A 12,766-nucleotide genomic window follows, 5' to 3' on the forward strand; every position below is an offset into this window, starting at 1 on the left:
TAATAGGTAAAAGAGTTATACTTGTGATTGTGAAAGGAAAATGCAAGTTTTGTTGGAACAGTACTGAGGTTAGAGTAACTGTGCACTGAGTACTTTGAAATAAATGATTCCCCATAAATGATTTTACATTTTTGCATGGTCTTGGGATCTACTGACATTTAAAGTTTCAATAAAGGATGTGCCAGTCCATTTTTGATTTGCATCAAATTTCTATAATGTGCTAATATACACACATTCATGGATGTATGTGTCACGTCCAGCAGTATAAGTCAGAATAGGATGCCTTTTGATTATAGAGACTATGAGAAGCAAAAGTAAAGGCAATGTCTGGTGGAACAGAGGTCTCCATGTCCCCAATCTGAGAAACTGTATGGGAGTTTTGTCAAAACTGGTAGCTCAGGGAACCATTAATGTCACTGATTGACCACTTTGTCAAACTAAGTTATAGGCAAATAAACATAATACATAGTACATCAATTACCAGCAGTCTAAAACAAAATCAAAACCAAATTTTGGAATGGAAGTGTGGAGTTGAATAACTCTAGTGTAGAGCTCATGAATTAATGCTCGCTAAGCCTTCTGTTTATTAACTGGAATACACCACTTTTTTTGTTAATTTTGTTACAAATGTCACATTTTCATGTGTCAACATTTTAGACATGCATCTTAGACGTCAACATTTTAGACATGCAAACTCAATACCAACCAAACGTTTTTGCTGTGTCAAAAAAAGTTTGTTCCACAAATATATACACGCTGCAGTGACCATGACACCCAGACCTTATATATGGCCTTACAAGTCTTTTACTTTTTTGTGTAAGTCTGGTTGACTTTTGCTTTGAAAAATATATAATTGATCCACGTTCTTTCAGACATTGTTCAGCATATTTTGAACATTCTTGTGTCCCAGAAAGCATTATAACTGTTGGGAAGATGAAAGGCAACACATTAACACATGACAAAGATGGATATATCCATCTGTTATGTGGTGATTTTATTGTTTTGTATGTAGTCTTTCTTGTTAGCCTATCTATAATGTCACAGTAGACTTTTTTTTTTGCTTTCTGAAAGAGGATATCTAAATAACCTGCTACTGTAATTGCTAACACACCCAGCAGTACTTAACTGAAATTATTCTTGATATTTGTTGTTACAACTATTACTGCTCCTACCAGTATTATAAACACACTAACACACACCCTTATGCACGCGCACACACACACACACACACACACACACACACACACACAAACACACACATACATGCATGTATGTCTACATGTATGCCCCACTCACTATGTTACAAACCATTTCCTCCAACATACACTCACTGGCCACATTATTAGTCATATCTTATTGCTTATCTTATAGGAGCACCCTCTACCGTGTTCATTGCTCGTCATTTTCTGGCTGGTTCCTGGCTACATTGCTGACCAGATATTATTTGTGTTTGGAATCATTCTCAGCACAGCAGTGATGCTGACATGGTAGTAGAGTTGTACTGGTATGAGTGTATCTGACATAGCAGTGTTACTGAAATTGTTACATGTCAATATTACTGCTGCACTGACAGTTGCCTGCCACCCTAATTCAAGCCAACAGTGATCATGTAGCCTAAAATTGAACATTAATGCTAAAAATAAATTTTTCTAATGAAGTGGACTTAAGATGTATAAACACATGGAATGATATGGTTATTCATGATAGTATTTTCCACTCAGTGTAAGTTAGCCTCATTATTATGTCTTATATTCTTATATTCAACGTTTTTCTGTCTTTTTAAAATGCAGTGTCAATGTTGCAACCCAACACTAGATGTCATCACAGGGCAAGTTAGGTTCAGATTAGGTTTATGTAATATTACTCTTACCAACAACGTGTGTGTGTGTGTGTGTGTGTGTGTGTGTGTGTGTGTGTGTGTGTGTGTGTGTGTGTGTGTGTGTGATGATTCCTCAAATGATCCCCAAAAGTGCACATTTATATACCACTACAAATGTATAGTTTTGTTTCTCCAAAAACATGGATACTTGAAGGACTAAACTACACTGGAGGAATCTTTAGTATAAATGAAACATTCTTATCAACCTAAGCCTTGTGTATTAGCCTGCACCCAGAACCTGAAAAAACTGCTTTCCCATTGCTGTTGTTGGCAGTCATGGTTGGGGAGTGATGGTGGTCTTTTTGGGTCTTCCATCCAGCTACAAAATATAAGAATCTTTCTGAGAATCTCTTCTTAACCTAGGGCAAAGGGTACTAACTAGTGTCTGTTTATGATTTTAGAATGGATTTCTGGTGGTTGAATGAATAGTTATTCATAAAATCGCTATACATAGTTTAGGTTGTCTGGACAAACTTCAACAAGTCGCTATAGTTTATTACATTTATGTATGCTTAAAATGTTGATATGAGCCATAATCTAAATGTTTATGATTATGTAATAATTATAGACTCCATCTCAGAATGATGGCTTTTAATGGCATTATTATAATCTACATGAAGTAGCAAAATGCAATAGACAGTTATATTAATTTTGATCATTTATATTGCACCACACATTTCTTTTTAAATGACACTGACTTAACATTACTGGATGGATAAATAAAGTTTTGTTTCTTGTCAACCACGAATGTTTGTAAATAAATGTGCAGTGAAAATAAAACAACGCACTTTTCATCCAAGGTAGCTGCGTTAACTCATGCGATTTTTGTTTCTATGTACTACTGCTATAAATGTTTATAATCTTTATAAATGTTTAATATGAAGATCTAAAAGACCCATAATATATGTTAAATTATGTAGTAACTACAGAATTTGTGTTTGAGAATGATGTTTATACAGTATCATTCTAACCTGCATACTCAAGGATAACCTACACTGGTAGGTCTGTACCAAAACAATAAATGTCCAGTGAAAATAAAACAAAGGCCTTTACGTTACCCTATGGCACTGTGGCATCTTTTTAACTTTTTGTTTCTTATGGACATTCCTTAATGGACAGTCCTTTGAAACATCTGTACTAATGCTTCATATTTAGAAAATTCATATAGCATGTTGGAAAGAAAGGTAAATGTGTAAGATTTAGCCAAGCCTATATAAGCAGATGAATATTTTTGCAGTACATATACAATGTAAAACAGAATGCCAAGACAGGTAATAAATAAGTTCAGAATTAGAACAAAATGTGTTGCCATATGGAACAATATTATTTTTCACCACACTGTAATATTTATAGGGGAATACCATCAACATTTCAAAAGTTTTACATCATTTGCTATATGAAAACCAAGGTTTTGTAGATTTTGACGTAAAATGCACCATTCTAGAAATTATTTGCCAGACCTATACAGAATTATTTACAGCACTGACAGGAACCAGGGTTCTGAAGTGTTAAAGCCTACCTCAAAATACAAAAAAGATCATGTGAAACCACAACAGTAGCTTTTTTGGGTCAAAGTGGACTGGTCATTTTTAGTGACTCTAAAGTAACACAGATGTCAAAAGTGGGTTATTTAGTAATTGTAAAACAGTGGTAAGTACTATCCCAGTGGGATGACTACTTGTAGTCTAGGGTTAAGATACACACTGGATAAGGAATGTCTTGTGTGGTATATCATCCAAAATAGGTATTTCATTAGAGTGTGGTTGAGCTTTATATTTGAATTCCCTTGTAAATGATCATTTTCATGTCCATTTGAGGAGCTTTAGGTTAGATGCTATAATTACAGTAGATTGGCCTTAAACTATGCTTTATATAACTATCTCAGTCTCATAATACAGCCCAGACAATGTAAACACTGGTTCCAGTTCTTCAAGTCCACAAAGTCCGGACCAGATCTTGTGCCTTAGTGACTTGAGACTTGACCAAGAGGAGCCCTTTATGCTCCTCTTGTTGGTTCATTTGCAGCCTTGCTTTGCTAAACTTTGGCTGCCATGGCCTTTCTCTTCTTCTCCCTGCAGAGTAAACCCTGCCTGGTGTGTCATGTTGTTGAGGTCTGGGTCAGGTTCCTCTGACTCATCACCATGCCAATGGAGTGGCTTTTCGGACTCTGCTGCTGTTGCTCCCCACAGCCACAGTGTGACATCGTTAGGCAGCGATGCAGCAAGTCCCGGAACAGGTGACCAGCGAAGAACATGTAGATCCAGGGGTTACAACAGCTGTTCAGGCTAGCCAGCAACATGGCAATGATGAATGCCATTTCTGCAACATGAGAGAACAGTAAAACAAACATCATTATAGTATAAATATAGTATGCATACAATATGCAATTGTTATACAATATTATACACTACTACAGCAATAATCACAAACTATTTAAAATAGTTTTAATAGTTCCACTGCCACTATCCCAACAATTGACCATTGTATTAGAGCATATGTACTAACAATTTAACAATTGTTATGAAAAAGCTGACTCTTAGATCATATATAATATTTATGTTCATACAAGTTTGTGTCACATTTGTCTTTTACTGCTCTACTCACCTCTACTCACAGTACTTCAGATTCCATTACTTCCTATATATCTATCTACATGTAATAATATTTTTCTAAGCCTAAATCTAATCATAATCCTTACCTTAATCTCACTAGCCAAGCAATTGTTTTCTTTCAGTTCTTAAATGTGAAATACAGTTGCAGTAATAAACAGAACTAGTTTTCTCTGGTTTTCCTACATGGTCAAGACATTTTGTAGAGAAAATGTGTAAAACACACACACACACACACACACACACACACACACACACACACAGAGAGAGAGAGAGAGAGAGAGAGAGAGAGAGAGAGAGAGAGAGAGAGAGAGAGAGTTCTTCGAGGATAGATGCTATTTTCAGGACCTTGTGATCATTTGTGGATAAAGCGATCTGCTAGTGTGTATAGGGAGGAGAAAATATCTGCAGGCTAAACAATCAACATTACGGAAATCAGACATCTCTCACCTTCATCGAACTCCATTATGTTGCCCTGATTATATGACTCATTATATGACTCATATATTACACATTCAGCAAACGTTTGACTATCAAACCACATTTCACACAAAAATTTGATAAGCTGACAAGAGTGAAAGAACACATCAACATTTAAAGCTACAATCAATACAGAACCACATTTCATAAAACTATCCAACAATAGTGTTGACTATTTATATGTGCATTAAAATGATGTAGAAAAACTGGAGCACATATAAATTACTGAATTGATTAAAACAAGACAGCACTAAATCAAACCACAGAACATGGGTCTATCTGAATGTATTCTGGTAAGAGAGCATTTTGGCAGTGTCCATATTGCTCAAGACCCCACAGAGACCCCCCCCCAAGAGAATAACCCTCAACACAGCCACTTTGTCAGTATAGTCAAAAATCAAAACATCTAGAATCTTTTGAAAATCGTTTTCTTTTGCACATTAAAAACATTTTTTCCAGATTTTCCTTTGCCATTTAGCACAAGCAAATCAATTTCTTAAGATGTGATAGTGGTCACGTAACTGAAAGTGGAACTGGAGGAAATGTATTCAGATAACAACTTGTTTGTCCTTTATCTTTTGTACAGAGGTGCTACTACCATATTCTTCCTATGCCACGAATCCAAATTCAAATGAGTGTGTATATTTGTTGTTGTCTCTATGGTCTATAAAATCATACTCTGTGAACTTTAAACTTTAATTTGTTTTATATGGGCATTGTCATCAAATAATATCAAACAATAGTTGCATTATTTGTAGTTCAACAATGCCAATATGGTAGAAATTTTAAATCTAATTTTTTGGTACAATGTGAATATTTTCTTTAGTTTTGATGTTCTATGATTCATGCAAAACAGTGCAAAGATCACTCTAGTTTCCTAAAATTGTGCTAATGGAGATACTTATAGCTAATTTCTCATAACAGTGGATTTTATCCCCATTTACCAAATTTGTCACTTTATACCCCTTTTCCTATAACAAAAATGATCATTTGTTATCTCTGTGAATTTGAGGATGAAACGAGCTTTTTATTAGTAAGAGAAATTAGATCAGTGACAGATGGCTACTGGTAACCTCCAGAAAAAAATGGATCTAAATCCATTGGATGATATCACAGAGAAGTTTGAGTGAGAGCTTCACTACTTTCAATGTGCTCAACATTCCTTGAAAACCTCCATTAAACAAATAACACATCAGCGAAATGGATTGACACTTATTTGTTATTCTTCTGGAGTGAAGTTGTAGTTGCTCTTCAGTGATTATTATTATTTTAGTGTAACACCAGGTCACATATTGTCAAAGCAAATACCTTGTGTTTCATTGGTTTAACAGTTCGCCTCATACCTCACCTACTGGATAACCATAGGAAACCACAGGGCCTTCAAATTTCTGCACTGAGACTTTCTCACTTCCATTAATTTCTCTGTTTATCTTCCCTAGTGGTTTACGTTTGGGGTTCAATAGCAAAAGCATTACATGGCCAGGTGCTAGAATAGCAATTTTAAAGGTTTTTAAAGCTTCATTTAGATATTGCCAAGAATGAACAGTGCTGTGACTGCCTCAGGACGCACAACAAAGACTATGATAAATAAATGTGATATGTCTTAGTAGATGAGTTGTTCAAAAACTCTGCTGTTGCAGTTACTGAAAGCCCTTCTCAGTTTCTGCTCCATGGAAGGTCTGTTTGTCAACAATATCACTTGATGAAAAGATTTAATATAACATAATCCCTGCACCTGACAAACAGATGTAGACCATAGCAAAGTGAGGATTTGTCTTTTTCTATATTTTGCTTCAGATATGAACTAGGCCTTCATGTTCCCAAATGCTGTCCACATTAATAAAGACTCGTCAGGCTTATTATTATGCTGTCCATTCAACGTTCGCATGATTTAATATGCATCATTAGTATGTGGTGTTTCAGGTTTTTGTTTGTTTGTTTATTCCAGTGTGACTATCATTACGACACGTGATGTTGTTCTTTCTTCTTTTAAAAACCTTATGTAGTCATTTACCCTCTCTTGGTGCCATAGGATCCCAAGCTGACCACATCTGCACGATGAAGAACGGCGTCCAGCAAATGACGTAAGCCAGCACAATCACAAACGTCATTTTCGCAGTTCTAATTTTCGCCCTGGAGATAAGCTTCACACTGCTGACGCACGACAGCGCGGTGCAGTGCCCTGGTCCAGGAGTCAACGATATGCACTGATCTCTTCTTGTCTTTAGTTTGATATTTTGCCATATTTTAAAACTTATCAGCCCGTAGCAAACACTTAAAATCGCCACCGGAATGATGTAGATTGTGAGACTAATCCACGTGACATAGGCTTTGGCACCCCACGGTTGCACGAAGTCTCCCCAGCAGTCGTAAACTCCACTGCCGACCTCTCTGAGTGAGAAGATGTACACCTGTGGAAGGCTAAAGAGGAGGCTCTGTATCCATGAGGCAACCACGTAGAAGTGATCCTTTCGGCGTTGCAAGGAGCGCAGAGGCTGGCAAATCGCAAAGCATCTGTCAATTGACATCAGTACAAGCAAGTAAGTCGAAGCGAACATTCCCACCACTTGCAAGTATTTTACCAGTCGGCACAAAACGTCTGGTCCATAAAAGCGAAATGTGATGTCCCATATAAGTTGAGGGAGCACTTGAAAGATTGCCACCACTAGGTCAGCTATGCTCAAGTGTTTCATGAAAAAATACATCCGCGATTGGCTGTGCTTACTTGTGTGAATGGCGAGAAGTACACATAGGTTGCCAGCCAAGGCAAATAGCAGAATCAGGACCAGAACAGTCACTTCAACTTTAGCCACCTCTTCGTTACGCTTTAGAGGGTTCAAAGTTTGGTTCCCTACTCTGGTTTCGTTTATACCGCTCGAATTATTCCAAGATTCATTCAACGGCCAAACAAATGGGTCTTTCGTTAAGCTCTCCATTGCGCACAAAAACGCCTGAACACCCAGTCAGTCTTCAAGAACAGCGCACGCTACTGCCAGCCAGTCCTTTTTCGGCAGGAACGACATTGCACTACATGTGCATACGTTACGATATTTTAATAAAATTGTCTCCATGAGATGTTAAATTTACACTTTATCCTGATCGCGAGTTTTGGGGATAAAAACGGTCACTCCGGGAAAGACTCTCAGTTCACTGAATTTCTGCAAGAGAATGACACGTACCATTTGAGGGGCAGCATCACTTATAAATGAAGACAAAAGAAAAAATAATTAAGCGAAATTTCTTAGCCAACTCTTATCTATAAAGAGATCAGCGTAACATTTGGATACCAATTCATTTGATCTCGCGAAAAAGCTACAACTTGATAGCATTAATTGTTAAAAACTATTTTAAAAAATATACATACATTACATTAAAATATTCCATTTCATACAATATTCGTATTTCATTGTATTTAGTCGTCCTTGGACTATTCTAATATTTGAAATGTATCCTAATAACTAATAATTGCATTTACGTTTTATTTTTTTTTAAACACAACCTTTTTCAAAATCTGTGAAGACAAATACAAATACACCTACCTGAAACTTAGTGCCAAATGTATCCATTAAAAATATTTCTAGTTCCTGCTCCATGCCTAATTGCCACAACTATGGCATTTTAGCCATTCTCTCCTGTTTTCGGGAAGTGCTCACGTACTGCAGTTCTATCTACGAAAGCTCAAACAGCCCCGCAGCTTTATGCACGTACTTTTTAGCGCGGTATTGCACGTATACATTTCAGCCATTAGATGGCAGTATACGGCATCTGTATAAATTGCTAAGCCATAAAGCTGTATAGTAGACGTATGCCTGTATGACTAATATTTGTAGAGACTATAACAAATATTGGAAGTTATTATTTCATTATTATCTCTTTCTCTACAGTAGCCACAAATATCCTTTCGCATCTTTTATGTGTTTCCACTGACATGTCCCTCATGATGTAATGTGCCGCTAGTTTTATACTGTTTGCTCATGCTTTTGCAAGCAAGAGACCTCCCTAGATGAATGTCAGTGAGCTGTAATAAGGTCAGATTTTCTGATAAGGGTCTCAGGATACTCAGGAGTGATTCATATGTTGGCTATGCCCTTCTCAGGAAACCATGAGTCCTGCTCTGAATGGTCTTCCCATGGTGCAGGAATTGATTAATAGTTCCCCTTATATATTGTAGAAAAGGTCCACTGTGGATGGTCCCAATTGTTTGGCTTGATCTTTTCCAGAGTAATTGGATTAGTTTCAGGTCTAGGGGTCTTCAGATGAACAAGATATGTAAAGGCTGCAGCTGTGGGAGGAGGGAAAAAATGAGATTCTACATCTTTTCTCTGGTCTTATCCACAAATCTCCTGTACTGAGATTTATTAAAGTCAGTGATAATAATGCCATGCTTGGTGTGCTATTTCTGGAGCAGAGCCTTGACATGCAGTTATTCCTTTCTTGGGAGTTGGTGGATTTGACTTGCTGAAACTTTTTACATGTATGTATGCATGCATGCATGCGTGCGTGCGTGCGTGTGCGTGTGTGCGCATGTGTGTGTGTGTGTGTGTGTGTGTGTGTGTGTGTGTGTGTGTGTGTGTGTGTGTGTGTGTGTGTGTGTGTGTTTCAATAAGAGAGAGTTATTGAAACTCCCACTGGAACTCATTAAAATCAGAGAATGCCCCTTCAGAGGAAAAAGAAGTTCAATCAAAGTAGGAATTGTAAACTGCTTTCCTTCTCTTTGTAGTCCTGTGTTATCTCTTAGGTTTAGCTTCTAAACAAAAACAATGCTCTATGACAACATCCAAACACAAAAAGGTGTCAAAAAGGGATATCAGACAGAATGGCATTGTTGCAATTTATCTGCCTAGCTAGATATGTTTGTGTGAAAAATGAAATAAATTATACTACATGCAAGGTGAGAGAGAAACCACTAAACAGGAAGGCAACCCATCTATTACCACTGCAGAGAGCTACAGTAGAAATATATAGTGTGTTTTGTTCACATTTTCTTAAAACCAGTAATAAAAGAACAAATGATCACAAGATAAAATACAACAAAAGATATATCAGTCTATAAATGCTACACTCAGAACCACCAGTCAGTACAAGCCTTAAAAATGTTATTTGCTATTCTATGCCATACACAGTAGATAAAGGTTAGGGCACAGGTTTAGGGGCTATGGGTACACATGATAATTCAAAAGGCACAACTCCTGCCTTAGAGGAGAAACAGCTGGGAATTGTAACGGCCCGAGTGCCACGGAGCAAGGAGCAGGACACACAGGATCGCTTGACATATACAAACATTTATTATAAGTACACGAAGGATGAACATATCGGCACACAAAAAAAACAGGTAGGTGAACACAGACAACAGGTTACAAACATAACATGCAATACTACCGTGACATGAACGTAGCAAAACATGAACAATGACCAACAACTCTGCACTCTCCTGCCACGGTTTAAATACATACAGACATTAAACACTGAAGCCAGTGCAGGTGTGCAAACATGGGCGTGGTTACAAATGAAAAGACAAACTCCCACATCACACAGTGTGCCATACCACATAACCAGTGGGACTGGGAGCAGTCCGTGACAGGAATGCTTAGATAGTAGTACAAGCATGGCAACTTATATAGTACAAGGCTTATGATTTTGTCTGATGTAGATTAGAGAAAGAGGTAATTATCCTGTCCCACTCATCAGTACCCAAACACTTCAGATCAGTCACGATTGAAACATCACATAATTACACTGTTGTCTACTATTTTCAAATTGCTTTTAAAAAAAAACTATGAAGTTACATCCAAAATTACACTACTGACAAAATGAAGATCAAATTATGATAACAAAAAAGTGCAATACTTATAATGACTGTGCTCTGTAGAGTGGGTTTTGATTGGAGTACAAAAATGGCATTACAATCAAGAAGTGCATGGAAATCATCCCCTTGACTAGTATAGTTTTAGAATAAATTGTGAAGTAACAGTGCTCAAAATAAGGGCATAAAGAAAGTGGAATATACTACTCTTATTAGTGTAAGAGTAATCATTAGTAATATACCATTGTTTTTTTCTTAGGAAATGTAGTGGCATGAAAACACCAGTATAACAATTTAAACATGGTATGAATTTTTATACATACATATATGTGAATATGCAAATAGTCATAAATAACATTTTTGGGATTTTAAATATAGCAAAGAAATTCAAGCGGTCCATGGCAGTTACTGCATGTCTAATTACCTACATAAAATGGTTGTCACAATTAGCCACAAATAATAGGCTGCAGTCATGCTGTTCCATTTCATACACCATATCTCTCCACTTCCACCTCAGTCACTCTCCTTGGTGCTTCCATTGCTGGGGTTTGTATTTAAAAATAGAAACAATCGTCCAAATGGAAAATGGCAAAGTGGAGTAATTTCATTTTGTGGTTCCAGCCAAGGTAGCAGGGTTACGTAAGTAAGGCAGTAAGCCGCATGAATGAAGAGATGCAATTTTTCTGCTGTCATTCTTGGGTTTTAAAAGAAGGGCCAGCACTGAGGTTCTACCTGTGGCACTCCTGGGTGTTAATCGGGTAGAGTGAATGCTAATTAGCCTCAGATATGTACAGAAATGCAAAAACCTCGGATTCCCCAGCCACATCCAATCTACATCCCACCTTCCCCATTTACACTAATGTGGAAAACAGAAGCCAGCCCCGTCAGCCAAAGCATTATTGTGTATGAGGGAGGACAGCATGACTGCAACAGAGAGTGAAGAGTAGACAGCAAAACCCCCACTCACCCACCTCAAATTTAGCTACATTAGGAAGCAGGCTAGGAAAGAGCTTCTTTTTTTCTTACAAAAGTGGAGTAGAATAATTACTCTAGGACAAGTGAAAGTGCCATATCTGCTTTTTTTTAATTTTTTTTTAGCTCTGGAAAGCTCTCTCTGCACTCTTTCATGGAGGCCTGAAGGTCACTGATGTCTTTTCATTAACAGATCATTTGTAACAGATCATTATCAGATAACAGATTGTTTGTTGACACTCCTGTACTTAATAACTAGAATTTCATAACCATTTCAAAACTTCATATCATGAAATTCTAAATAGTTTTCTTATAACAACATGCACAGATTGGTTTCACATGATTATAAATATTTGAAAAAACATCATTGAGCTAAGAAGAAAGTACAGAAATAAATGTATTATTTTAAATATTTTAAATATCCTTATCAGTTTTTGTTGTGTTATGATTTAACTGATTTGATGAGAGTATGTACTGTTTTGGTAAGGCTAACTATGTCTATGCATCCTGTGTTATGTACCTGTTGCTTTCACTTTGGTTCATCCCATTCTATGGGATTTGCCTTTTCTGTGCAGCTTAATCAAACAACAGTCCACCTCAGTTACAAAATCACAGTGCTGGAAGAAGAAAAAAAACACGTCATGGAAGCATTTCATAATTTAGATTTATTTTTATGTGATGGTCCATTCTAAACTGCAGTGCATTCATTTTATGCTAGCTTTGCAAAGGGTTCATTAGCTGGGCTTTATGTGAAATACATTGGTATGTGAAAAGCCTGTCTTTACTTTGTAATTGCTGATGTAAAATGCATAGTTTTTTTGGCAGTAAAACGTTTTTGTTTGTAGATTTCTTGACGACATTTTTGACATTTTTGTCTCTCTGAAAGCACTTGGAAATGTCTTGTTCCCCATTAATAAACCATAACATATTAGAAAACATTCTGTTTGGGACTCAAATTTCATCACTGGGGAGGAGGTCTTGCTGTTTTTATTAACTCTAAATGGGGTAATCCCAGTCATGTGA

General features: G+C 36.9%; 1 protein-coding gene across 1 annotated transcript; it reads right to left on the reverse strand.

Annotated features, from left to right (window-relative positions):
• Window positions 1-3,977: 3,977 nt before the first annotated feature.
• On the reverse strand, window positions 3,978-7,904 carry oxtrl (oxytocin receptor like). The gene is made up of 2 exons (XM_027010945.2): window positions 6,983-7,904; window positions 3,978-4,198 (listed from the first exon to the last, which is right to left on the reverse strand). The coding sequence occupies exons 1-2, from the start codon at window positions 7,902-7,904 to the stop codon at window positions 3,978-3,980; spliced, it is 1,143 nt and encodes a 380-aa protein (XP_026866746.2).
• Between the last annotated feature and the right edge of the window lie 4,862 nt (window positions 7,905-12,766).

This window comes from Electrophorus electricus, chromosome 3, assembly GCF_013358815.1.
Source record: "Electrophorus electricus isolate fEleEle1 chromosome 3, fEleEle1.pri, whole genome shotgun sequence".
Taxonomy (NCBI): Eukaryota; Metazoa; Chordata; class Actinopteri; order Gymnotiformes; family Gymnotidae; genus Electrophorus; species Electrophorus electricus.

Excerpts from the sequence above, each read along its gene's own strand:
- oxtrl (XM_027010945.2), bottom strand. The coding sequence starts at position 7,904 with ATGGAGAGCTTAACGAAAGACCCATTTGTTTGGCCGTTGAATGAATCT. Across the intron at positions 4,199-6,982 it reads TCCTATGGCACCAAGAGAGG|AAATGGCATTCATCATTGCC; the intron begins GTAAATGACTAC and ends CTCATGTTGCAG.